The sequence below is a fragment of the Microplitis demolitor genome, chromosome 6 (genome assembly GCF_026212275.2).
Source record: "Microplitis demolitor isolate Queensland-Clemson2020A chromosome 6, iyMicDemo2.1a, whole genome shotgun sequence".
Taxonomy (NCBI): domain Eukaryota; kingdom Metazoa; phylum Arthropoda; class Insecta; order Hymenoptera; family Braconidae; genus Microplitis; species Microplitis demolitor.
The window spans coordinates 22,662,134-22,690,072 of record NC_068550.1 but is presented as its reverse complement, the minus strand read 5'-3'; the positions used below and the strand labels follow the sequence as shown (position 1 = coordinate 22,690,072).

General features: G+C 25.6%; 3 protein-coding genes across 17 annotated transcripts; 2 read left to right on the top strand and 1 right to left on the bottom strand.

Annotated features, from left to right (window-relative positions):
* The first annotated feature begins 255 nt into the window (after positions 1–255).
* LOC103575129 (probable serine/threonine-protein kinase MARK-A) lies at positions 256–10,000 on the top strand. Of its 7 annotated transcripts, XM_053739843.1 has the most exons (9): positions 256–324; positions 1,544–2,046; positions 2,114–2,324; positions 2,386–2,664; positions 4,273–4,651; positions 6,777–6,836; positions 7,177–7,298; positions 8,059–8,255; positions 8,324–10,000. In XM_053739843.1, the coding sequence occupies exons 4-9, from the start codon at positions 2,437–2,439 to the stop codon at positions 8,406–8,408; spliced, it is 1,071 nt and encodes a 356-aa protein (XP_053595818.1). In that variant the 5' UTR covers positions 256–324; positions 1,544–2,046; positions 2,114–2,324; positions 2,386–2,436; the 3' UTR covers positions 8,409–10,000. The 7 variants fall into 7 exon arrangements, with proteins under 7 accessions (XP_053595818.1, XP_053595820.1, XP_053595819.1 ...); XM_053739845.1 differs by lacking the exon at positions 256–324 and having other exon boundaries at positions 1,364–2,046; positions 2,204–2,324; XM_053739844.1 differs by lacking the exon at positions 256–324 and having other exon boundaries at positions 1,364–2,046; positions 2,201–2,324.
* Positions 8,138–19,704, bottom strand: LOC103575127 (collagen alpha-1(I) chain). 9 transcript variants are annotated; one of them, XR_008403846.1, is made up of 9 exons: positions 19,500–19,682; positions 19,276–19,369; positions 19,075–19,209; positions 18,436–19,000; positions 18,225–18,351; positions 17,711–17,863; positions 17,377–17,418; positions 10,007–10,135; positions 8,138–8,226 (listed from the first exon to the last, which is right to left on the bottom strand). XR_008403846.1 is itself a non-coding variant. In XM_053739839.1 (8 exons), the coding sequence occupies exons 2-8, from the start codon at positions 19,359–19,361 to the stop codon at positions 14,587–14,589; spliced, it is 1,119 nt and encodes a 372-aa protein (XP_053595814.1). In that variant the 5' UTR covers positions 19,362–19,369; positions 19,500–19,682; the 3' UTR covers positions 14,274–14,586. The 9 variants fall into 9 exon arrangements, 7 of the variants coding, with proteins under 7 accessions (XP_053595816.1, XP_053595814.1, XP_008552996.1 ...); XR_008403847.1 differs by lacking the exon at positions 17,711–17,863 and having other exon boundaries at positions 19,500–19,683; XM_053739839.1 differs by lacking the exons at positions 8,138–8,226; positions 10,007–10,135 and adding an exon at positions 14,274–14,597.
* A 2,034-nt stretch (positions 19,705–21,738) lies between these two features.
* On the top strand, positions 21,739–26,492 carry LOC103575130 (serine/threonine-protein kinase polo). The gene is made up of 4 exons (XM_008554783.3): positions 21,739–22,133; positions 23,490–23,714; positions 23,809–25,014; positions 25,569–26,492. The coding sequence occupies exons 1-4, from the start codon at positions 22,041–22,043 to the stop codon at positions 25,764–25,766; spliced, it is 1,722 nt and encodes a 573-aa protein (XP_008553005.1). The 5' UTR covers positions 21,739–22,040; the 3' UTR covers positions 25,767–26,492.
* The last annotated feature ends 1,447 nt before the right edge of the window (positions 26,493–27,939 follow it).

Genomic DNA, 27,939 nt, shown 5'->3' with positions numbered 1-27,939 from the left:
TAAGATTGTAGTTCACTCACATTTTAAATAGAGTATCGTTATTACTAGTAAAATTCAAATTCGGTCAATTGTATGGATTATTTTTCTTCCAAATAACTTTTCAATGATGTCAGTTATTTTTTATTTAAAACTACTCGAGTTTAATTTTTTTCTACTCCAAAAAGTTCCTGGTAATTTTTTGTTAATTAAAATATTTATAAAAAGTGTTAATTGAAATTTGTACTTTTGACAGTTTAAAATTTTTTTTAAAATTCAGTGTAAAAAGTTTTTTTAAAAATTTATTTGATAAATAAATAGAAATAATTATTTGTGTATTTTTTTAATGTAAGAAATTTTTATATGGATTATAAATAAGTAATTTGTATCATAAATGAGTAGTTTAAATTATTATTAAATTTTTTTCAAAGTAAATTTCAAATTTTTTAAAAAAAGATACCCGGGTCAGAAATTAGATCTGTTTTTAAATGAATGATAAATTCAAATTTTTTTTTTTAATTCAAGTTTATAAATCGTATTTATTTTATATAAGAATCTAATCTGTTTTTGTTCGTACTATTCCTTATCCAGGCTAAAATCAGGCTTATTTTCGTATGATATTTAGTCTGTTTTAAATCGGGTTTAGACTAAAAACAGACTTTATTTACTATAATTTTTAGTCTGTTTTTAATCACTTTTAGATCAAAAACAGGACTTTTTATAAATATAAATAATAATAAAAATCTAGATTTATAAATTTATTTTAATTTTTTGGCATTTGAAACATGCTAATACGCAATTGTTTTTTAAAACAACAGATCAAAAACAGCTTTAAATTTCTGTAAAAGATCAAAAACATCAAATTTTTCGACCCGGGAAATATAAAATTTAATATACTTGTATATATTTTTAACAGTTTAAAATTTTTGAAATAACAATAATTTTTTTAAAAATAATAAAAATAATTTTGACATATATATGAGAAATTTTAAATTATTTAAAATTCAATTACAATTATTTTTTTAAATTATCAAACTTTTCTTACGACTGGTAATTTGGTAAAAAAAAGGAAATATCATATTAATATATCTGTAGGTATATATGTGGTTAGAGAGTAATTTTCGTACGATGACTCGTATCTAAAAGTATTCTTTTGTCCTCCATAGAGTTAATTCATGACTTACATGCATCATGCAATTTATTTCTCATTGATTCAATTGCAACAATGACTAAAATTAAAATAATAATAATAAATATACACAGAAATATATGTATATATAAAAAAAACAAAATGCTTCGATTAGAAAAAAATTTCTAATTTATTTAGATCACGAACTTCCTTTTACTCAAAAAAAAAAAAAAAATAATGATAACAAAAAAATGGTCAAATGGTCATTTGTCCTTGAAAACAAGTTTCGCAGGTACTTAAAAATTTTGTTAGGTAGATTTGTTAAAATATATGAGAAAATAAAAAAAATAGATATATATATAAATAATATTTCATATGGATGTTGAATGTCAAGTGATCTAAAATTATCAGAGAGTAACAGCACAAAGCTCTTTACAGAATTTAGTGTACAAGCATCTGCATCTGCTGGAAGACATATAATAGCAAAGAAAAATAAACGGAGAGCGAAAAGAAACGAAAAAAAAAGTATAAAATGTATATATATATGTATAAGAAAACAACAAGTATTGACTGTAGATCTCTTGGATCATGGATCTGAGATCTAGGGACTTAAGTTGAGAACAGTGTGTTGGCATTCGTCAGTTCACCGTTGGGACTTGACTTGAAATGCTTTAACAAAATAACACACGCAGGACGAGGGTCGTTAACACATCATATTTGTTAACTTTAGTTAAACAAACTTTACAACTACAGCGGATGGTTTATTATTTTGAGAAGCTGGTACTTTTAACAGCCCCAGCCAAAGCGGAAAAATATTTTTTTTTTTTTACACTAAAATTCATCGATCGCTGGACCACGCGACAGTAAACAATGGGATTTAATAGCGTCCACAGCTAAAACCATTTTTGTTTTTTAAACATATTTTTTTAAAAAATGATCACGTAAGTACCGGTGTTAATTTATATCTTTATAATTATGAGTAAATAAATAATTTTTTTTACTTAAAAGGTATCGCAAGTGTGTCAAATGATTATTCATTGTGTTGTTATTCGAAAAAATGTAACTTGATATATAAATATAATGAAATTATGTTAGTAGGTTTTTTTACTTGGTAATAAGTACATATATATATGGTAAAAAAATATATATATCGTATAAATAGTCTGAGCTGGCCATAAATTATTCAGTTATAGAATAAATCGGTTGTTCTAATCCTCAAGTAAGTTTTTATTTTATTTATTTTAATTAATTAATTAAACTAATTGTGTTTTGTTCTTTAGGATATGAATGAGTTAATTAAATAATAATATTTATTTGATAAAAGAAAAAAAATGAAGAATTTTTTGACGAAAGATACGACGATACGGATTGGAGATACCGTTGATAAATCAATGGGGAAAGTTATTGAGTGTAATGTCAACATGAATGTCTCGGTATCGAATAATAAGAAAACGATTGTTTATCGAAGAATACAAAATTTAATTACGTTATTAATTATTGTTATATTTTTCATTGTTTATTTTCAACTTAAACGCGATGTTAGAACATTAGAAGCCCAGGTAAATTGTTTAATTTTCTTTTGTTTTTATTATTTAAGTTTTTTTATTGAATAATTAATTTTTATTCAGAGAAATTTATAGTAACAATTACAATGTTTTTTTTTTTTAAATTTATTATAGGAACGGTACATGGAGAAAAAAGTATAGTAAAAATTACAACCTTATAGTAAAATTTACTAACAGATGTGAAAAAATGCATTCTGTATTGTAATTATTACTAAACGTTTAGTAAAATTTACTAGTTAGTAATTATTACACAATTAGATATTCAAAACTACTATGCGTAATGTATTCTTTGCTAAAACGATTATATTTTTTACTATTTGCATAGTAAATTTTACTACAAGTACTATTAATAAATACTAATTTAAGAAAGTTAATTTTCTAATATGATATAGGATTTGTTACTATACAGAATATTAAAAATTACTATGCAATGTATTTTTTGCTAACACGATTATATTTTTTTACTATCTGTATAGTAAATTCTACTGTGTATAGATAAAATTAAAAGTTACTGGGGATAGCATATACAAATATGTATTACAAGTTCTGTAACTTTTGTTCAAAGGAGACCTCGGGCTGTCAGACATAAGAAAGTACTCGCGCGCGGGAGATCAGGGTTCGAATCTCGGTTGAGACCAAGTGATTTTTTAAAAAACAAAAATTGACACCAACACTAATACTGATCACATAAGTAACGATAATAATTAAAATGACAGCAATAATCATAAAAAGTTAAAAGCTAATAAAAATTTAATTCTATTTTTTTCTATTCTGGTACAGTAAAATTTACTAAACGGGATAGTAAAATTTACTAAATATAACTAAAAATTAATATGCAATATAGGAGATTTTCCATAACTAGTAGAAATTACTAAACGACTTGTAAAATATGCTTATCTGTTTATTAAATTTTCATATAAATCATAAGCGTTTAAAGATTACTATTCAAATTTACTAATTATTCTCATATTTTTTAGTAAAATTTACTATATATTTTTCTCCGTGTACCCATATAAATTATCTATATATCTTTCATTCTTATGTGATATTAGTTCCTATGTAATTATGGTATTCGATTCCTTACTACTATGGTAATCATTACCATGGTAGAAATTACCATGATATATGATAATCATCATTATCATATTTTAGTAATGATTACTACAACATTAGTAACCGTTATCAGATATGGTAATTACTATAACATTATAGTAATCATTACCAGATTTAATGGTAATAGATATCGTAATGTTACAGTAACTATTACCAGATATAAAGGTTGTAATTATTATATTACAGTAACCGTTATCACATTTTATGGTAATGGTTACCATAATACCACAGTAATCCTTACTAAATATTATGGTAATAATTACCATAGTTATAGAAACTTTTTCCAGAGAATATGGGCGTAGGATGCTAAAATCTCCAAGTCTGATTTTCAATTTCTTTTAGCGGGAAATTTAAAAATTCTTGTTATATTTTATATATTTTTTCAAATCAATCTCACATTATTTTAACGAATAGTCTTTGGACATTAGATTTCTTATGAAAAAAATATAATTAATATTTTTTTTACTAATTTTTAAAATTTTATTTCAGATAAATTCAATGAATAAAAATTTCGCAGTATTGATGTTAAAATATGAACGATTAAATAGAAATTTGAATCAAATTAACATCCGACAGTACACAACTTCAAAGATACGACAAAAATATATAAATATAAATTTTGATAATAATAAAAATATAGATAATAATAATAATAATGATGACGATGGAAATAAATTAAAAACAAGATTCGTAAGATCGATAGCCAGGTTTAACGAATACAATGGAACTGATAATGTGCCAATGATTACTAATCAAAATGATACTGGCTGGATTGATTCACGTGCAGGAAGATCCCGTAGGGATGATGGACGAGGTAAACAACGAAGAAAGCTCAAAAGGAGGCTAAAACGCAGTCGCAGGCGATTGGGTACACGTGGACCATTATTGTTGTATTAGTATGCCCGATTTTGATTTTAATCCATGACAGGCGATTTTTTTTTTACTTCGCTTTTCTCTGATTAAAAACTCTGATTAAATAAACCCTTAGACTTTCATAACTATTCCAAGTCAGTATAAATGTTTTTGCTTTTTTTTATCTAATTTAACGCAAAAGTAACATGCAAGACAGAAATTGTGTATATTTTAGTATTTTTGGAAAGGGGACACATATATCCCTCTTATGAAAATTTAATAATTTACGATGTTTTAAGAAGCCTTTTCAAAAATCTCTCAAGAATTTTAAAAATATTAAAAATTATCGAAATTTCAATTTTTATTTCAAATTTTTTTCTCGTGGCAGTAATAGTTTGTACTTGTGAAATCATGACCCCGCTGAAAATTTGAGCCCAAAATTTAAATATTTAAACCTCGCTCAAGAATTTCGAATGTTTCGAGTGCTGTCTTTTGGACGTTTTCGAGCGACCCGAGAATATTAATAATAAAGTTTCTCGATTTTTTCACCATCAATTTGCATCACAATCAATGAAAATATAACAGAGAAATAGAAATAATAACTTATCTACATACTTTTTTATTTTTTAATTCAATTTTTAGGTTTTTTCGCTTATTCAAACCTTAGCAAATTTTATTGTTTAAAACTGTCCTGTATATTTTTGGTTATGCAAAAGTTATATTTTAGTGAATTGACAATAATTGACTAATAAAAAAATACAAAAACTAATTCAAAGTATTAGTTACATATTATCAGTTAATATTCAAAATTCTTGAGCGCCGTTTAAATATTTAAATTTTGGGCTGAAATTTTCAGCATAGACATGATTTTACAAATATAAACTATTGCTGCCACCAAAGAAAAAATTTCGAAGTAAAAAATCCGGATTTTAATGATTTTTGATATTTTAAAAATTCGTGAGCGACCTCTTGAAAATTTTTTATCATCGATTTTTGGAGACTTCTTAAAACATCGTAAACCAACAAATTTTCATAAGAAACTCGAAAAAAAAAAAATCGGTCTGTTGGTTGACTCTGTGGGCCAGCCCTAAATCTTCCCGCCTATTTCGAGCTCCTTGAGCTCGAAAATACTTTTGTATGCCTTTGTTTTCGAAAAATAACGCTTTGTACCATTTTTTCTACAATGATATCTCTCGAACGAATAAACCAATTGAGACGTTTAAGGTGGCAATCGACGCGTTTCATTGAGTTTCACAACTGATCAGATTTTGAAATTGATTTATCATGTCGTTTTTGAGAAATTTTCAAAATACTAAAAAAAATTTTTTTTTTCAGTTCTCTCGTTAATGGTTTCTCTTGAACGAATGAACCGATCTCCGAACGTACCCTATCGTTTAAGCTCAAATTTTCAGTGTTTATAGTAAATAACAAGCCGCGTCGAATGACACCTCGAAGATCAAAATCGGTTCATCCTTTCAAAAGTTACAGAATATATACATACACTCGGACATGATCTTGAATTTAGTCATTATAGCTTAGAACCTCAAAACGTCGACATCTATTGGAATTTCGATTCTCACAAATCGGGGTGAAACCAATAACTTCCTGAATTTTTGAAAATTTACAATTTTCTTAGCGGGAAGTTAAAAATAGTTGGTTTTTTTGGGCCACCCTACTAAATAGTATGAAATTCTACAAAACAATCACGATCTGAAGTATAACATAAATGAACATTACATGGAGCATGTACTTTATTTATTCTATTACTAATTTTTACAATTACATGTAAAGGTATCCCGCAGAAACTCTAAAAAGCACAATAAATTTGAAAATTACAAATCTAAAAAAGATTTTACTTAGCCAATATATTATTGTAAATCGGAAAAATTATGTGGGAACAAATGCGTGAATGGGTTAACTTCCAATCGGATTTATTCGGGACTTTCCGATTGGAATTTTAAAATCGGATTGAATCGGAGTTTTTAATCAGGGTTATACACGTAGACAATCCTTAATTATTTTAATTTGACTTAATAATAAATAATTCATATTATTTTACTAATTCACTGCTTGCCGTTTCGTTTATTTGTTGATATTTATTTTATTAAAACAAAATAATAATCATGATTATTTTTAATTAGGACCACTGGTAGCAACATTCGTTGGTGCTGTTCCTGAACAACATGTTACTGATACAGGTAGTTAGTATACATTATTTTTTTTTGCACACTTTAATTGCGAAGCAAACTTACTTGCTCCCAGCTGATTCACTCACGTAAAAAACGCTTTACGCTCGTTCAAATATTATTAATTAGAAAAAATTTTATATCATTTAAAAGATAACTTATTAATGAATAAAACGAATACAATTTTACGTCAATTTTTTTATACTAATGATTGAAAAAAAAAGTGTGTTGGTAAACACATTAACTAAAAAATATACAACCGATTAATCAATTTTTTTTTATTTTTTTGAATGAGCAAGTGAGTTGTGGGCGTTTTAATTTTCAAACTTTAAATTTATTTATTTTTATGATTTAGTTTACATCGGCCCTTGGGTTAAACAAAACGAATCGCGTTATGGGTTCAATAAATTTCATTTGGTCGAAGATAAACGATCTATTGAAGTAACTGTTAATGGATTATTTATGGTGTCAGCTCAGGTAATTTTGATTTTTAAAATTTAAAATTTTCCATACATTTAAATTTATAAATTTGAATTTATTTAAATATTTTTTGGGTAAAAATAAACACACTGAGAGAAATAATTTTTTTACAACTAAGGTAAAAGCCCCCATTATTGACATGGCCCCTACTATTGACATATTGTTCTAATTTATTAATTAACTGTATGAATAATCACATTGATTAATACTTCTTATCAATTTTTTGATATTTTTAAATGAAAAAATAGTTCAATTTTAAAATATATTTTATAAAAAAATAAAACTGTGTCCTAGGTGAATTTTTCATTGTAATTATCGTATTTTGTCGTTTTTAATTAAAATATTTATAATTAATTTGAATCTAATTGACGGTGGCCTTTGATAATTTTTTATAAACTGCTGCACATGCGCATTAGATCTGTCAATAATGGGATCCATGGTATGTCAATAGTTGGCTTTGACACTATTTTACCCTGTCAATAATACCTACACTCGACTTGTTGCTTTTAAGTTAATATATTTTTAATTTGACTTATTGCTATTTAGGTAAATTAATTCAAATATACAAGTAGAGACATCAATTAAAACGTCCAATGCAAAAAAAGTTGATTATATTAATTTTAAATACGATTAAAAAATTCAAACAATCACAGACATTCTTATAATGTCAATAATGGGGTCTTTTACCTTAATTATTTAAAAAAAATAATTGAAACATAAAAAATTAACATCTTTTTTTTTGTTGTAATAATTATAGATTTATTATTATGGTGAACCATCACATTATTCATATTGGATATTACTAAGTTCTGAAGGCACATCATTGACAAGAAAAGTAATAAAATGTGCAACAGTATCAGCAGTTACAGCAACTGAAGCGTCTTGTTATACCAGCGTTATTCTTCCTCTACGACGTGGGGATCGACTGCATATACAACAACAAGAACGAGACAGGTATTAATTTAATTAAATAAAAAAATTTTTAATTTTAAGTTATAATTAAAATAAATTAAATTTTTTAGGCTCATTAATTTACGTGAAGGTCACAGTTACATACAACTGATGCTACTGTCAAGTGATCAGCAAAAACGACGAATAAGTACTTAAATAATTCAGTCATCAACTAGTCGTTTGCGTATATTCATTACTAGGGCCAGGATTTTTGCGTTAATTTAAAAACAATTAATAATTAGTGGTGTTATGAAAAAAGTTTTCAAACAAAAGTTGTAGGAAATTTAATTTTGGACAAAAAATGTCTCTTATGATTTTTTCTTAGGACTAATAAGTAAGCCGTAATTTCAAAATTAATTTTCATAATTAATCAAATTTTGAATCATTCATTATGAATCTTAATTTTTTAATTGCAGTAAAAATATTAGTCGTATTAAAAACGCTTTCAAACAAAAGTTGTAGAAAATTTAATTTTGGAAAAAAAATGTCTCTTATAATTTTTTCTTAGGACTAATAAGAAAGCCGTAATTTCAAAATTAATTTTCATAATTAATCAAATTTTGAATCATTTATTATGAATCTTAATTTTTGAATTTCAGTGAAAATATTGATCGTATAAAAAAATTATAAGAGACATTTTTTTTTTTAAATTAAATTTCCTACAACTTTTGTTCGAAAACTTTTTTAATAAGATCAATATTTTCGCCGTAATATCAAAAATTTGAGATACTCATTTAAAAAATAAGGCAAAAATCATGTCCCTATCATTACTATTTTTAATATTATTATCATGATAATTTTATCAAAGCTAAGGTACTCTGTGGTTACCAAACATTTTTATGCTCACTTTTACAAATAATGAGAGTAATAAATAAAATAAATCTAAGGAACTACTTAAAAATAATAATAAAGATGTAAGGGAGATATTTTTTTAAAATTACAATTATTTTATTTTTTTATTTGTTTTTATAAACTTTTATTGTTATTTTGTAAACTTTTTCAAGGTCATCGTGCGCTTCGAAATTGATAATTTTGGGATAAAAAAATAAATTACTAGAGTAAAAAAAAATTTTTTTCTTTTTATTGATTTAGAGAGGAATTAATATTTTTATAAATTCTGAGTACTTGACAGTTGTCGTAATTTTTTGAAAAATTATTGGAAGTGACATTTTTTTTAAAAAATGTGTAGCTTTCACTCAATGTAAAAAATTTTTTTTACGGATATTGAAAGCTTCTATTAAATGAAAAAAAAAAATATCAAATTTAATTCATGAAAAATCTGTGATTAAAAATTCGAAATTTTTTTTAATTTAAATTTACAAATTTTAAAAATTGAAAGGATATTTAAGTATTCAACAAATGTTTGGTAAATATTTTGCAGTTACTACTCATGCAAAAAAATTATTTTTTCTTTTTTGATAAATTAACATTAAAAATCTCCTGTACATCCATTCGTGATTACCTCCCCTATTAAAAAACTCCAATTGAAAAATAGTAATTGGATTTAATCGGATAGTTTCGATAAAATTAAATTGGATACTCGGAATACTCCAAGCAATTCTGATTTAATTTTCATTTTAATTGGAGTTTTTAATAAGGGTCACTAATAAATTTTATCAAGTCATTTAATAAGTCTTAAGACTGCCATAATTTATTTTTATTTTACAAATAAAGCCATAAAATAATTTTTAAAAATCATGTCAGTAAAAATAATAAATAACATTTTTATTAAACGATAATTAAAATTGTGTTACCTTTTGTTGTTACTAATAACATGTAATTACTGTCCAGTAATGGAATCATGACGTAAATAATCAGTCATGTGATTGTACATATATTTATTATTCCAAGTATCTTCCGTGCTCCGTTATTTTTTTTTTACCCTAAGAAAAAAATTTAAATATTAAAAAAAAATATTAAACATAATTAGCAAAAAAATTCAAACAAATTTTTTTTATTTTTAAATCATTAAAAATTCGCGTAAAAAAATATTTTTTTTTTTTCTTACATAAAATTTAATCTTTATCAGTGCCTAGATTTATAATTATTAATAATAAACGCCCTTTTATTTTTTATATATATTTTTGTAACATATATATATATATATATATTTTTTTTTCTTTTGTAGACAGACATTGACAAATTTGTTATGTAATTCAGTATTGCACTATATGTAAAATAGTACCGGAGAGCTTTAGATTTTTTTTTTAATATATATATATCTTAATTATTATTATATTACAATATATGTATTTGTTTATAATTGATAACTCATTATTATGATGTTTTTTTGAATCAATCAATTAATTATAAATAAAAAACGGTATATATATTTAGTATTTTTACTCACCTGTATATTTTTGAGCCGTAGTTTATTCAATCATTTGGATCTTATTGTTATTCAGATGTTTCATCATTTTGCATTTTTATTTCCGGCATCAATTGATTTACTTTTGTATTTTTATTTTTATTTTTTCTTAGTTGTATATAGATATACTTATATATTATAAAATCTTTTTTTTTGTAAACAAAATTAAAATAAAATTTTCTATTTTTTTTTTTTTTGCTTTATTTTATCGTGAGAATTTTATAAATAAAATAAAAATAGTGTATTAAAATATTTGATAATCGATTAAAAAAAAAAGTATGATACGAAAAATAATAATTATCGATTATTTATATATTGTGTAATTAATAAAAAATACCTACGGTTTAATTACGTAAACTTGTCGTTATTATTTTCATTGATTCGTTGTTCTGTTTTATTATCGCTGGTCTTCTAGGACAGTTTCCTTGTTTATTATTTTTTATGTCATAACTATATTATCTTTCATTTATATTTAGTAATAATAATAATATAATTATACACGCAGAGAATTTTATATTAAAACGTACGATGGGGCAATTCAATATTTTTTATAGTTGTTCCATTTGTTTCAGTAGTTTTTAATCAAATTTTATCTCTAGCGGAACTGGATTTAATCTAAAATACCGTAATTAGCCATAAAATGCAGTATTTTATCATAAATTACCGAAGTTTGCGGCAAAATTGCGGTAATTTATACTGTAAATTGCCGTATTTGGCGGCAGTTTTAAAATATCGCATTTTCATCTTAAAATACCGCAATTTTACGTTTAATCACCGCAATATTATGGTCAATATGCCCTAAAGTGCGGTATTTGACCTAATTTGCCTACTTTACGGAAAAATACCGTAATGTTACTTTGAACTGTAGACATTTTACAGTAAATTAGCCGTAGGAGGCAGTATTTTACTTAAATTACCGTAATATGCTGTAAATTACTATATTTTATAGCAATTCTTCTCAATGGTGAAAATTTTGGTATTTTACGGTAATTCAAATATGCTAGGGATTAAAATAACCTCTAAAAGATAACTTCCTACTATCCCATATAGTAAAATTTTTGACTTGTGAAAAAATCTATTAAATTTCAATTTTTTAAATAAATTCCACTATGCAGCATGGTAATTTTTATCAAAAATGTTTAAATTCGAGTTTGTTCGGCTCTTTTCGTTCATACTACTGATAGGTTAGAATTAATTACGTGGCGAAGCGATCATCTCTTGTAAAATATTTTGTGAATCTTTTTTTTTTATTATAATTATAGATATTTATTTTAATGCTTATGAAATTTTTGGTAAATTTAGTAGATAGACGCCAGGTAAAAAATTTAAGGCCAAAATAATAAAGTTTTTTTTTGGCCGAAAAAAGGCTTAGGTCGTGAACATAAGGCTCTCTTTGAATCAACACTTAACGGCCACATGGTGACTAGTTACTCCGCTTAAAAAAAGTGGAATTAAAGGTCTTATACTTTTCAAATAAATTGGTCAAAAAATTTAAAAAAAAAAGAAGTTACCCCGTGTGGCCGTTGAGGATTGAATTCTATGGCTTTGGCGAAATATTTTTATCCCGGACAGTTTTGATTATTGCTAATGGTGATTTATTTGAATAAATAAATTATACTCAATTTTCCAAAATTAACATGCTTATATTTTATTGTTATCAAATTATCGGATGTATATTGAGCTAATAAATGCCTCCAATCTATTTTTTTTTCAGTCTATTTTCAATTATAATTTTTGCACACCTCGAACGGAAAGCGGATAGATAGTGCTCTACTGCCGCCAAATGTCAAAGCACAATTTTTTATTTTATTTTTTACTAATATTTTACCAAATATTATAATTTAGCATAATCAATTACGACGCAGCTGCTAAAAATATATAAAATTAAATAAAATCTGTTGCCTTGTGAAAATTACAATTCTCTTGGATATATTTTACAAAATTCGATGGTATGGGTAATTTTTACCATAATTCCATACTTTTTTTCATGTTCAACTGTAATAATTTTTCATGTAAAATTCTCTGTGTGTATGTTTTTTTTTTTTTTTTTTTTTTTTTAAATTAGTGCAGAATATTATAATTTTTTATTTTTATAAAATTATTTCTCAATATATATTTTTGAAAAAATGTGATATAAAAATAAATTTATCAAGAATAACAGAGTTAGTGTTGCAAAAATCGAAGACTGGGAAGTGATGCACAGAAAAAAAAGGATTTTAAGTAAGAAAATTTTTTACAAAACTTGATCTAAAAAGTTTTACTTTTTCTCATCATCTGAACAGAGGCAAAAATTTGAACTTTCCCTCCATTGCTATTTAATATACTATATAGAAATAGATAATCTTTTTCATTTTTATTAATTGACGTTTTATCACAATAAGCAACGAAATTTTTGAATTCAATTGAATAAAATCCATTCAATATCAACATCAATAGTTTTCATATATTTATAACTTTTCGAAATTTTTACTGTTATAGTTTTTAAAATGAATTAAAAATATTTAAGATTCAAAAGTACGAATTTCTGAACGATTTTAGCTCATAACATGGACAATATTTTTTTTTCTTTGTAAATTCAAATTTTTATGGGAAAACACGTTTGGAAAATAGAAAAAAAAATTCTTAGTTCTATTCTCAAAAAAGACAGAATAAAAATTATTGTGTTGCGAAACCTACTAAATATGTTAATATCGAACTCGTACTGAAAATTCTTGTGCTTTCAAGATGATTTGAATTCATATTTTATTGACATGTATATTAGGATGGCCTAAAAAAACTGACTACTTTTTTTCCGAGTCTTTTATGAAAATTTTTTGGTTTACGAAGTTTTAAGAAGCCTCTTCAAAAATCGACGATGAAAAATTTTCAAGAGGTCACGAATTTTGAAAATATCAAAAATCATCGAAATTTGAATTTTTATTTCAAATTTTTTTCTTGTGGCAGTAATAGTTTATATTTTTAAAATCATGACCCCGCTGAAAATTTGAGCCCAAAATTTAAATATTTAAACCTCGCTCAAGAATTTCGGATGTTTCAAGTGCTGTCTTTTGAACGTTTTCGAGCGACCCGAGAATATTAATAATAAAGCTTCTCGATTTTTTCACAATCAATTTGCATCACAATCAATGAATATATAACAGAGAAATATAAATAATAAGTTATCTACATACTTTTTTATTTTTTAATTCAATTTTTCGGTTTTTTCGTTTATTCAAACCTTAGCAAATTTTATTGTTTAAAACTGTCCTGTATATTTTTGGTTATGAAAAAGTTATATTTTACTGAAATGACAATAATTGAGTTATAAAAAAATACAAAAACTAATTGAAAGTATTAGTTACATATTATCAGTTAATATTCAAAATTCTTGAGCGCCGTTTAAATATTTAAATTTCGGGCTGAAATTTTCAACATAGACATGATTTTACAAATATAAACTATTGCTGCAACCAAAGAAAAAATTTCGAAGTAAAAAATCCGGATTTCAATGATTTTTGATATTTTAAAAATTCGTGAGCGACCTCTTGAAAATTTTTAATCATCGATTTTTGGAGAGGCTTCTTAAAATATCGTAAACCAAAAAATTTTCATAAAAGACTCGAAAAAAAATAGATGGTTTTTTTGGGCCACCCTAATGTATATAAATAATTATATATGTAAAAAATAAAGAAATTAAGGGAGTAAATATTTTTAGGTCCACCTACTTTAGGGTAATGTCAAGAATTTATATCATTCAGGATAAAAAAGTAAGTTTTCATTTTTTTTTAATGATATAAAGAAAATGTTTTTCGTTGCTTTTAATATTAAATTCATCATTTCACTTGATGTCTTCTTTATTGATTTCTTTTATCAGTTGAAGTTTCTTAACTATTAATCTTCAGAAATTAAAAAAAAATTCATAAATATATATATGATTTATAGTTTCGCTCGAACAGTTTGTTGGGTACAAGTTTGTTCTTATGCATCTTAATTAGCCTCTGAAATTTAATATTTTCGATTAAAATAGTTAGAAATCCCTCATTTATTTCATATTAATAAAGGTGAGGAAATAAAGGGGTCATTTCTTATATTTATATATATTTTTTTTTTCATTATCTTTATAATTAATTAATTATTAAATATCAATTTTCTAATTACATCTTCTCTATTTTATAAATTCGTTAAAAGAAAATAATAATAATTTTACATTTTATAAAGCAAAATATGTATAATAGTTTTGTAAATGACTTTTTTTTGTTCTGTACTTCATTTTTTATCAGTAAAATAGAATTACCTATTTATTTATATCTTCTTCATTGAGGAAATAAAAAAAATTGTATTATTTGTCTGTCTAATTATAATCTATGTAAATATATATATAATTATAGTTATTATTATTATTAATCAGTAAACCCGCAATACTGAATTATTCTGAGTATTAATGATAATTATTTATCTATTAATTAAAATTATTAGAGCATTTATCAATTATTGATAAATTATATACGCTGATAATTTTATGGTAATGATTATTATCAGAGTTCGTTGATGATAACCATACAGCACAGTAATTTTGAAAGTAATCGCTAATATAATTAATAGTAATAATTATAATTTTAGCTGAGGATATTTGTCATGCCGATGGTAATAATTACCGTCGTGGATTTTAAAGTCACTGCAACTTTTTAATTATTTTGTACCGCGTAATTTTTTTTAAAATAAACTTGTAAAAATTAAGGAATTAAATAGTTTTACTTTTTATAAATTTTTTAAAATTAAGTACCCGAATCTTCAATTGTCGGTTGAAGGGCTGTCACTTTTTAGCATCCGTGTGTCTATTGACCACGAAGTGTTTTTTTATTTATGACCGATTTATATATTTTTTTCCATGAGAAATATTAGCATTAAATAATAAAATGAAGTACAAGTAATTAATTGTACAATTAAACTGGTCAATGCACTGAAAAATTAAATAAAAACCGGTTATTGTAAGAGTCGAGAATTTTTTAGTTGTGCAGTATGACAATAATTGTTAATAGAAGACAGTAATAATTACCATGTTAATTATAATTATTACAAACCCACGATAATGACTATTACTGTTGATGTATTTTGAAAGATATCATCAAGCGATTGTAATATTTATCATTTGATGTAATGATAACTAGTATATTTATGGTAATTATTAATATACTAATATACCATTCAGAATAACTATTAGCATTACATGTTTTAAATATTAATATATTGTTAAAGCCACAATAATTTATGTGATTAATGTATGAAAAAATAAAAAGTTAACAACAAGGAATTATGGTAATCATTACCATGAAATTCTCAGCGTGTATGAAATTATTTTTGTATTTGTAAAAAAAAAGAAGAAAATAAATTTTCCTGTTAATTTTTTTTACAATATTAATATTTTTATTTAATATAATTTTATTAACACTTTATACTTAAAAATTCTCACAATTAAATTAGATGAGGAAATAATTGTTGGATATTTGATTATAAATTATTAAATAAAAGAGCTCTCATGTTTCATTTTTTTTTTTTTTTTTTTTTTATCTTTTTCCATATTTGTTGTTTTCATTATTCACATATTTTATTTTAATAATTACATACTATTTTTTTCCACGCGCTTAGTTCGTTATTCCTAATATTTATAATCGTGATTAACGATAATTGTGGAGACGTTAATTTAAAAAAAAAAAAAGGATCGCAGTAGAAAAAAATCATTAATAAGAAAATTATCTTATTTGAAATTATAATTTTTTTTTTCCTCAGTGGGTATTAAGTTTGTATGCGATCTGTTGATCTAATCAGATCTCATTTAAATTTTTTAACTTTAAAACTTATCATCTGCTCCAAAGTAAAATGTCATAAAAAAATGATTTAAACTCAAATCAGGTATAATTTAAAAATATAAAAATTTCCTTATAACACCGGCAATTATTCAAAAAATTAATTAATAATTTACCAGCATTATTATATAGTTGTAATTGAATCTTCTAGGGATTATTTTACAAAAATATTTTTTGTGCTATTTAATTTTTTTTTTAAAGTACGTAAATAGTAAAATCTTATTGTACGCAATCCAATAAATTTTTTATAAAAATGATAACGTAAAAATGTTTTAAAAATAAATTTTTATGATTTGTCATTAAAAATTAAAAAAAAAAAAATTAGTATTTGTCAATAAAATAATTGCAATAAATAAAATCGTTGAGAAAATAATTAATTATTTCAAAATAAAATGTTGAATTAATCTACGGAAAGTGGGACTTTAAACCAGCGCATCTCCAACTTAATTTAGCTCCTCCGGTCATTGATATTTAAAATTCATATAAATAATTCCCACATAAATCAATTATTTATTTATATTCTTTAAATCTACATTACTATGTAATAATTAATATTATTATATTATTAAATAGTCGAAAATTATCATCAAGTGATATTTTAATTAATCCTAAACAAAACCGTGTAAATCCTAAATATATCCTAAAGTAAATTACCTAAATTGTTTTTATAATTGTTTGTTTTTATTCTTATAATTATTTAAATTAAATTACACATGTGTTTATTTAAATTTACCATAGCATCGTTACTAGTGTCCTTAATAAAATTTCAAATAATTTTTTTATTTATTATTTCCATAATTTATTTTTTATTGTTCTTAATTTTATTCATCTTAATTAACTTGTTATTTTTTTCGTCATTTTGTTTTTTTTTTTTTTATTTAATAGAAATGCCTGTCAACAGATTGGTACTCACCATAATCTTGTTTCCCATAGCCACCGTCTTGACTTGTATAGTCTGTAAAATATTTTATTTATTTAAAGAAAAAAGAAATGAATATTTTTTAAAAAATAATTAAACTCATAGAGACTCAGACGAGAAAAAAGTTTAAAATTTTGTTTTTTTTTTTTTTTATTAAATAAAAGTGCAAAAAAAAAAAAGTTCGATTTTTTAAAAAATTCCAATCAGAAGGCAGTGCTCAATAGTGGTTTGGCGGTGATATAATATTTAATTTTCTCGCCTGAATCGATAAATGAATCCCATTAAATTATTTTTATTTTAAATAAAAAGTCTCTGTGATAAAACTAACCATACTCGTGTGTTGAATAATCACCCCTGACCGTCATGCCGCTGTTATTACAGGATTGATCGTCGTAAGGATTAGCAGGAGGATAATTTCCAACACCATCACCACCATCACCACCACCCACAGCAGGAGCAACTGCCTCCTGTTGGTAATTAACTGCGCACCCGGCATACAAATATTATTATTTTTTTTTTTTATCTCTACTAACTTTTTTTTTACAAGTACATTTTTTTTTATTTACAAAATATGTAATTGATATAGAGATAAGAAGTTAAATAATAACATTTGATAGAATACACGGAAAATTTTTTTAAATTTAAATTTAATGATTTTGAACTTAGCAGATAATTAATAATTTTTTATTTATTTATTTTTTTTTTTTTCAATAAATTACGAAAAAAAAAAAAAAAAAAATATTCATATGTAGAAAAAAAACTTTTCCGTGTAAAATAAAATAAAAATTTTTTTAAGAAAAAATAAAATGAATTATGTTTATAATAATAAAAATATGACGAACCTTGAGGTGGAACTTTTCCATAACCATATGGGTCTCCAGAATTAAAACTTGCTGCAGGTGCTTGGGGTATACCACCATATCTATTGTCTGGTGGTGCTTGTGCTGGATACCCCTGTTGATAGAACGTCTAAGTAATTAATAATAAATATAATTCTTGTCAGAGTAATTGTTATTAATTATATATATATATATATCAATGCAAAATAGTTACCGTCGATTGTGTGTAGTCTGCGGGCGCTTGGTAGCTCTCGTAGCCTTGGTAAGATTGTTGGTAACCACTCTGAGGAGGTCCATAAGTACCAGTAGTTGCTCCGTAACTGCCGACGGGTGCTGGTGCTGGTTGTCCATACCCATTACCTGGCCCGTAACCTTGACTCGGAGGTTGGGAAGCGTAACCATTGGCTGGCTGTGCAGCTGCGACATCATAACGTGGTCGTTTTGGTGGTCCACCAGCACCTGGAACTCCACCTCGTTTAACTGGAGCACCACGACCACGGTCCATTCCACGTCCACGATCACTGAAACCGGCGCCATTTGCCCCACGGCCTCTTGGTGGTCCGTCACGATTGAACATTCCTGAGCCACGGCCACGGCGATCACCACCACGGCCACGGAAACCCCCACCACGACTGTCACCACGGCCAAAGTCACCTCGACCCCGGCCACGGAATCCACCAGGTGCTCCACGACCACTGCCTCGCGTTGGTCCGCCGACTCCCGGAGGGGGTGGCGGAGCCCCACCTGGTCCGCCTGCTATACTTGCGTCTGGTGGCCCGCTAAAATTTTAAATTTATTTTTTAAATTTAAAATTAAATTTCTAAGAAAAATTTAAAAAAAAAAAATTACAAACCCTGGAGGGTAGTGGCCACCACGTCCACCTCGTCCTGGAGGTCCCCCACGGCCTCGCATACCCGGAGGTCCACCTCGCATCGGACCTGGGGCACCACCACGTCCGCGCATCATTCCACCTCGCGGTGGTCCACCTCTAGAAAATAATAAAATAAAATAATTAAATTTAATAAAAAGTTAAATTTTGAATGACATTTCTTACCGTCCACGGTCTCCAAAACCACCACGGCCACGCATTGGTCCACCACGTCCTCTAAAGCCACCACGTGCAGGAGGTCCGCTATCCATTACTTAATCTGCAATTAATAAATAAATTATTTTTAAAATTAAAAATAATAAAATTATTTAGCGGCTAAATTAAATTTCACTAAACTCAGTACAGTAATTTATAACTAAAATAATAATGAGTAATTAATAATTACTAACAATTGGTAATAATGATGAAAATAGATATAGCTTACGATTTATTTGTTTATTTAATAAAATGATACTTAGTGACAGTACTAAGTGATAATTAAAATTTTAAAAATAATTATTACACGCACCTAACACTAACAACAAGATAAAATGGACGCCGGCTTCGCTGGGAAGTCGCATCATCGATCGTTTTCTTGCGCATCATACCTGCACATATTTTATTTAACGCGCATGCACTGAGTTTTATAAAAAGAGAAAGGAATAGAAAAATTAAAGGCTGGTTTATTTCATTTTACTGTCGGAACGGAAGCGAAACTGAATTTTTTAAAATTTTTCAGTCTTTTACAAGCGGAATGGGATTTAAAAAAAAGCGCGAATTTTTTAAATTTAAATAAATAATTTAGTGTTTTTTGTATTTAATGTATAAGTAAAATTATGGCAATATTAGAAAAAAATCAGAATTTTAAATTATAACAAAAAAAAAAAATTATCAAATTGTAATTTCAAATAAGATAATTTTCTTATTAATGATTTTTTTCTACTGCGAACCTTTTTTTTGTTAAATTAACGTCTCCACAATTATCGTTAATCACGATTATAAATATTAGGAATAACGAACTAAGCGCGTGGAAAAAAATAGTATGTAATTATTAAAATAAAATATGTGAATAATGAAAACAACAAATATGGAAAAAGATAAAAAAAAAAAAAAAAAATGAAACATGAGAGCTCTTTTATTTAATAATTTATAATCAAATATCCAACAATTATTTCCTCATCTAATTTAATTGTGAGAATTTTTAAGTATAAAGTGTTAATAAAATTATATTAAATAAAAACATTAATATTGTAAAAAAAATTAACAGGAAAATTTAATTTCTTCTTTTTTTTACAAATACAAAAATAATTTCATACACGCTGAGAATTTCATGGTAATGATTACCATAATTCCTTGTTGTTAACTTTTTATTTTTTCATACATTAATCACATAAATTATTGTGGCTTTAACAATATATTAATATTTAAAACATGTAATGCTAATAGTTATTCCGAATGGTAAATTAGTATATTAATAATTACCATAAATATACTAGTTATCATTACATCAAATGATAAATATTACTATCGCTTGATGATATCTTTCAAAATACATCAACAGTAATAGTCCTTATCGTGGGTTTGTAATAATTATAATTAACATGGTAATTATTACTGTCTTCTATTAACAATTATTGTCATACTGCACAACTAAAAAATTCTCGACTCTTACAATAACCGGTTTTTATTTAATTTTTCAGTGCATTGACCAGTTTAATTGTACAATTAATTACTTGTACTTCATTTTATTATTTAATGCTAATATTTCTCATGGAAAAAAATATATAAATCGGTCATAAATAAAAAAACACTTCGTGGTCAATAGACACACGGATGCTAAAAAGTGACAGCCCTTCAACCGACAATTGAAGATTCGGGTACTTAATTTTTAAAAATTTATAAAAAGTAAAACTATTTAATTCCTTAATTTTTACAAGTTTATTTAAAACAAAATTACGCGGTACAAAATAATTAAAAAGTTGCAGTGACTTTTAAAATCCACAACGGTAATTATTACCATCGGCATGACAAATATCCTCAGCTAAAATTATAATTATTACTGTTAATTATATGAACGATTACTTTTACTGGTGAGAATGATTATAAGTCAGAATGATAATTATAATAATAAGATTGTTTTGCGGTAAATTTTATAATTACTACCGTATTTATTGTCATATAATTATTATCGTGTACCTTAGTACGGTATTCAATTGTCATTAAATACATTTATTTAATTAATAATTAATATTTTTGCGTCATTTGTTTATTTTCTTAATTTTGTCTTCTATTTTTTTTTCCTCAAATTTATCAAGATTGTAATATTTGTTACTGGCTGTAATTATCAGTCTTAATTTAAAAAAACAATCTATCAAATAACTTATTGCAGTAAAAAATAAAAAAAATTTTTCTTTCATTTCTATTATAAATTTACCCGCCAGTTAAATTCCGTTCCGCGTTTAATCCATCGATAACAGAGACGCCAGCATAAAGCCGCATCTCCATTCAAATAATTAGCATGTCACATTTTTAAACTGTCACAAAAATAATAAAAATACGTGCGATAGTGATAATTGTAAATAATTAATAATTAAAATAATTTTACATAAATAATTAAGACTAAAAAAGTTAAATTAAAAAGTAAATATGATTAAAAAAAGTAAAGTTAACTGAATTTATTTCCGGTTCGTCAACCGTTTGAGTTAGTGAGAATCTGATAGGTTGATATAATTTTAAAAACCGTCCGTTGCCAAAATATATAAAGATATAGGAAGTGCTGTTTGCTGTCCTGAGCGGTGGTGTTGAGTTTTCGTCGGCTAAAGTTTAATGCCAGACAATCAGCTCCTGTGATTAAATATAATTGTTTGTAGGTTTTAATAGTAGATAAACAAATATATATTTATATATTTTTTATAAGTGTTGTAAATCCAGTGCGGTAATTTTAAAACAAAATGTCTAAAGATGAAAAAGAGTCTATTATTCCTGATGTTATTTACGATGAGACTGGGGGCAAAAGCTACCTCAAGGGCCGCTTCTTTGGAAAAGTATGTCCTTGTAATATATATACATATATGTCATAGTTTATATATTTTATTAACTAATATTTTTAATTTGTCAACTTTTTTGAATTTTTTAAAAATTAACCTCTGATATTTTTTTTGAAATTATATAATTATTTATTTATGATTATAATTTTAATTATTTTTGCTTACTTAAAAATATTTCATGTTCAATTGATTACTATTTAAATTTTTGTCAAGCTTAAAAATCTAATTAATGCAGCTTCTGATTTATTTGTTGAAAAAATTGTGCACTTGAGGAAAATAATCAAGATTCATCACTTGGAACAAAACCACAGCTGATCTGGAAGATATCAGGACCACAGTCTTCACAATAGTAACTGGAAAATTCTGAGTTTTCTATTAGAAATTATGAGATTAAATGGAAAGTCCTTTAGTAACACGTTTTTTAAAACTCTCCATTATACAGAATTTTTAAAATTATCAATGAAGATGCCACAGAAGTAGATTTTTTTCGTGCATCACTGAGGAAAGAAAAAAACGATTAATTATTTAGAAGATGTATGACTTGCCAAATAATATTAAAAATGTAAAAACACTCGACCGATTTAAAAAATCTATAAAAATGTATATTAAGTTACATTGCAAAATTTAATTTTTATAGCGATGATAGATAATAAATTTTATTCGACCATGAGATCTTGATCTCCTGTAACCGTTCAAAAACAAAATATTAACATTAGTTTTGCATATATAATTACAATATTTGATCATATAAAACAAAGATAATTATTATAATAAAGGTAAAACTAAAGATAACACTGAATATAATCGTAAAAATAAGTTAAATCGTCAAGTGAATTTCAATTCGAGCTTTCTAGTTCAAAAAAATAATTGTATACAGCACTAGGAATTTCCATGAATGTAGGGAGAGATGTAAGGCTCGGAGGTAGTGTATTTCAAACACGAATCGCAGATACAATAAATGATTTATCATAAAAGATGACTGGTAGGTAGACGTAAATAATTCTGCCTTACATCTCCCTTACGTAGCATGGGCTGCAGAAAGACTAATTCATTATCGAAACTGACTCTGATTCATATATATTGCTTTATATAATAAGCAAGATAAGAGATTTTTCCTAGTTTTCAGAGTTATCCTACCTGGTCTGCAATAATATGTATAAAATGATATGGTAGTTAATTGAACATCATGAAATATTCTTAAGTAGGCAATAAAACTGTAAAAAATAAATTTTAGTAACTGACAAGTAAGAATTTATAATGTATGAAAAAATATTGTAGGCAACTGATGCTTTCCTTAATTTTAACATCAACTTGATAATTTAATTTTAAAAAAATATATGATTTTATTTATAGGGTGGTTTTGCTAAATGTTACGAGATACGTGAATCTAAATCACAAAATGTGTATGCTGGTAAAATAGTATCAAAGTCAATGATGACTAAAAGTAATCATCGTGAAAAAATGACACAGGAAATCCAAATTCACAAAAGTTTAAATCACAAAAATATCGTTGGTTTTTATGGTTTTTTTGATGATTGTTATAACGTCTATATTATATTAGAATTATGTCGTAAAAGAGTAAGAATTTTTGTTTTATTTTATTTATTATATTTTTATGATTTTATTTTTTTTATAATTTTTTTGGTTTTTTTTTTGTTTTAATTTTTTTTAGTCAATGATGGAATTGCACAAACGTAGAAAAGCACTAACAGAATGTGAAACTCGTTATTTTATGAAACAAATATTAGACGGAGTTTATTATTTACATAAAAATAAAATAATCCATCGTGATTTAAAATTAGGTAATTTATTTTTGAATGATGAATTGCAAGTTAAAATTGGTGATTTTGGATTGGCAACTAAATTATCACATGATGGTGAGCGTAAAAAAACACTATGCGGTACACCAAATTATATAGCACCTGAAATATTAACAAAAGCCGGTCATTCATATGAAGTTGATGTCTGGAGTATCGGCTGTATCATGTACACACTGTTGGTTGGTAAACCGCCGTTTGAAACCTCAAGTCTACGCGAAACTTATGCCCGTATTAAGACTGTTAATTACAAAACCCCATCAAATATCAGCAGCACCGCTATTTCGATGATAACGAACACACTGCAGGGAAACCCAACCAAAAGACCCAGTGTTATGAAGTTACTCAAGGATCCATTTTTCACATCTGGATACATGCCACGAAGTCTTCCATTGTCGTGTTTAACAATGGCGCCACGTCTTGACACTCTTGAGTCACATAATCGCAAGCCACTGTCTGAAATGAATCAAAATGAAGAGGATGAAAAAGCAGTATTTCGCATACCAACAAGTCCAGCACCGCGTGCTGGCACTAAAACACCCGAATCCCAAACAGATGCGCAGAAATCTGGTCGCAATATCAAGCGCATGCTGATAACATTGAAGGAACAAGTTACTGCAGTCTTGGCTGCTAAACCAGGTCGTACTGACGCGTCATTGGCTGTGGAAAATACTGATCCTTCGGCTCAACCTCTGGTTTGGGTTAGCAAGTGGGTTGATTATTCAGACAAGTATGGATTTGGGTATCAGCTGTGTGATGATGGAGTCGGTGTCATGTACAATGATGGAACAAGACTTATTATGTTAGCTAACAAATTTAATATTCATTACATCAGTCGTGATCTTACTGAGACTTATTATACTGTAAAAGATTATCCGGAATCGTTAGAAAAAAAAATGAAGTTAATGACATTCTTTTTGCAATATATGAATGAGCATCTTATGAAAGCCGGTGGCTCGGTTGCTGTTAAAAATGACGCCATGTCACGTGTACCCTACATGCATCAATGGTTCCGCACACAAACTGCGGTTGTTATGCAGTTGAACAATGGAACTGTTCAGGTTTGTTATTTTTTTAATTAATTTTTAAACTGGCACTTTATTTTGAGTGGGAAAATTTTGATAATTTTTATTTAAATACAAATTTTTTTTTAATAAAATAATTATTTTATAGTGATTATGAAAAAGGTTGAATTTAAAGTCTAGTCTCGGGTTATCTCATATATTTATATTTTTTTCAACTGTCACTTTGATCAGATGTCAAAAATTTTGTATTAAAAATTTTAGTTATTAATAAAAAAGTGTGATTGGTTTTTTAAAAATATCTACGAAAATATTGAGTTTTTCGAAAAATTGTAAGAATGCTTTTTTGTAGAAAATAAAATTCTCTACAAAAAAGGTGTCTTGTAATTTTTTGAAAAATTTAATAATTATTGAGATATTTAGGGCGGAATTTAAAAAAATAGTTATAGAAATTTAAACTCGAAAATTGATTGAGGTCTTTGAAATTTTGGGATCAGTATTTTTGAAAATAAACCGTAATAAAAATATTTGAATTAATTCCCCTATTTTTTAAATTTTATTAAACAAAAATTGAAAAAATTTTTTTTTTCTAGATCAATTTCTTGGATCACTCAAAAATAATTATGTGTCCATTAATGGCTGCTGTTACTTACATTGATCAAGAAAAGAATTTCCGTACGTACCGTTTTGAAACAATACAATCAAATGGATGTAGCGCTGGACTTGCACGCAATTTGGAATATGCACTCGAAAAGCTTGAACTTATGATTGCAAACTCGCGACAAAATTAAATTTATTTTTTTTACCTAAAAAACATTTCATTACAAAAAAAAATTACACAAACCTGGTACTTTTTTTTTTAGGTAGGTAGTAATTATTGAATCGTAATTTCTTTTTATCACTGTTTAAATTGTAGACAATTCTTTTTTAAGTTAAATTCTTTTTTTTTTTTTTTTTATCGTAATTGTCAGTAAATCGGGAGTATCCGATGCTTTGTATTTGAGGTGAGCGGAAAAAAACAAGAGACAGACAATTTGTATATGAATAATTTATTATTTAATTTAGTTATTCATATTAATAATTAATTTATATATTTTTTTTTTAATAACAATAAGTAACTGACAAATATGAAATAAAAAAAGAAAGAAAATGAGAGATGAAAAAAGAATTTTAGTTATTTATAAAATGTATTATTAAATAAGTATTTGATAATTAAAATTAATTTTTTAATATTTTTATGAATAAAAAAAAAAACAAAAATAAAAAAAAAAAATAATTCAATAGAAAATTCAAAAAACGAGGCCTTGATTTCATAATAAGAAGTGTAAATATATAATTAATATAAGCAATTGAAATTAATATCCATTTTTATACATTAAATAATAAATTAGTTAAGTAAATAAATAATAATAAAAATATAAATTGTAGTAATGAATTTTTAACGAATTGTATTTCTAAATAATTATAATTTACTATTATTATCACTGAGCATTAAGATGAATTTATTATCAACTTATGTACTGCACTCGGTAATTTTTTTTTTTTTAATTCAGTAATCCTACAAGATCATAAAATAAATTTTGCTTTGCCATTTGCATGTTACTTTAAATTTAAATTAATTATTAAGTATTAAAAATAAAATAATTTTTTGATTTGCGTGATTGTGAATTGAATAAATGGTAAAATTTTTATCGGTAATAAATTTAATATGAGCAATTTTTAATAAAATTTTTTTTTTTTTTTACTATAAAAATAAAATGTTTTAGTGTTTTATTATTAACAATAAAAACATTTTATTTCTTAATAGTTATTTAAATTTATTATTTGTAGTACAAAATATATAATACTGGTTAATTAGCGAAACTAATAATTGTAGTAATGCTGAGCTAAAAATGAGGTCAAACAGTTTACGTTAATATACTTGACATTTAATTCGGCTTAACCGGTTATTGGGAATAAATTAAGTTTTTTTTTTTTAATTATTAGAATAGAATATTATTTTTATATTAAGTATTTCAATTATATAATAAATCGTTTTTTAAAAAAATATACTATTTTTAAATTTTCAATGAGTTAAATATAAGTCATAATTATTGACATCATAAATATGATAGAGATTACCCTATCCCAAAAATTCATGTGGGATTGCATGAGAACCCATAGGAATCCATGTACAAAGCTCAAAATTAGATGACAATGCAAGAAAATGAAAAAAAATTTTTTTTGTAAATGAGAAGGAGAAGCACTAAAAGAGGAAGAAAAAAATTAAAAAAACAAAAACAAATGAAAAAAAATCGAATAAAAAATTCATATACGTTTGCTTGTCTGTTCAGTACGAATTTTTTATAATTAATTTAAAACTAATTTCTGGATGAGTTATATTTTTTAATATAGCTCACAACTGAATGACAGATAAACAAACACCGTGTAATGAAAATACAATGAAGGAGATTGAAAGAATGTGACGACTAGGACCTCCAGCACCATGAATAGAGTCATATATTCAAAATTTTTAACTAAAAAGAATCTGGCTTTGATTTGTTTTAATATTTTGAAGTATAAATCTTATAAAAAATGAGTTTGATATATTGGTAGGTAGAAATAGCGATTTTATATTTCAGATTTGATTAAGTGAAAAGAAACTGAAATTTGTCGCATCTCTTCGTGATTATCTTATTCAGGCCTTTAAAATCGATTTCAAAATTTCACTCACACAATACTAAAAAGCAGAAAATAATTATCGAAATAAAAAAAATTTTGAATATACCACGTTTTTAAAACGAATTAAAAAGTATAAAATAATATTTCTCAATCTCATGAAGATTTAAAACGACATACAAATTTCGAACTTTAACAGATAGTCCTGAAAATTTATAATTGTGAATTTTTAATAGTTATGAAAATACTTGTAAGATTTAAAACGAAAAACGTGGGTTCCATGCAACAGATAATTTATGCATTAAT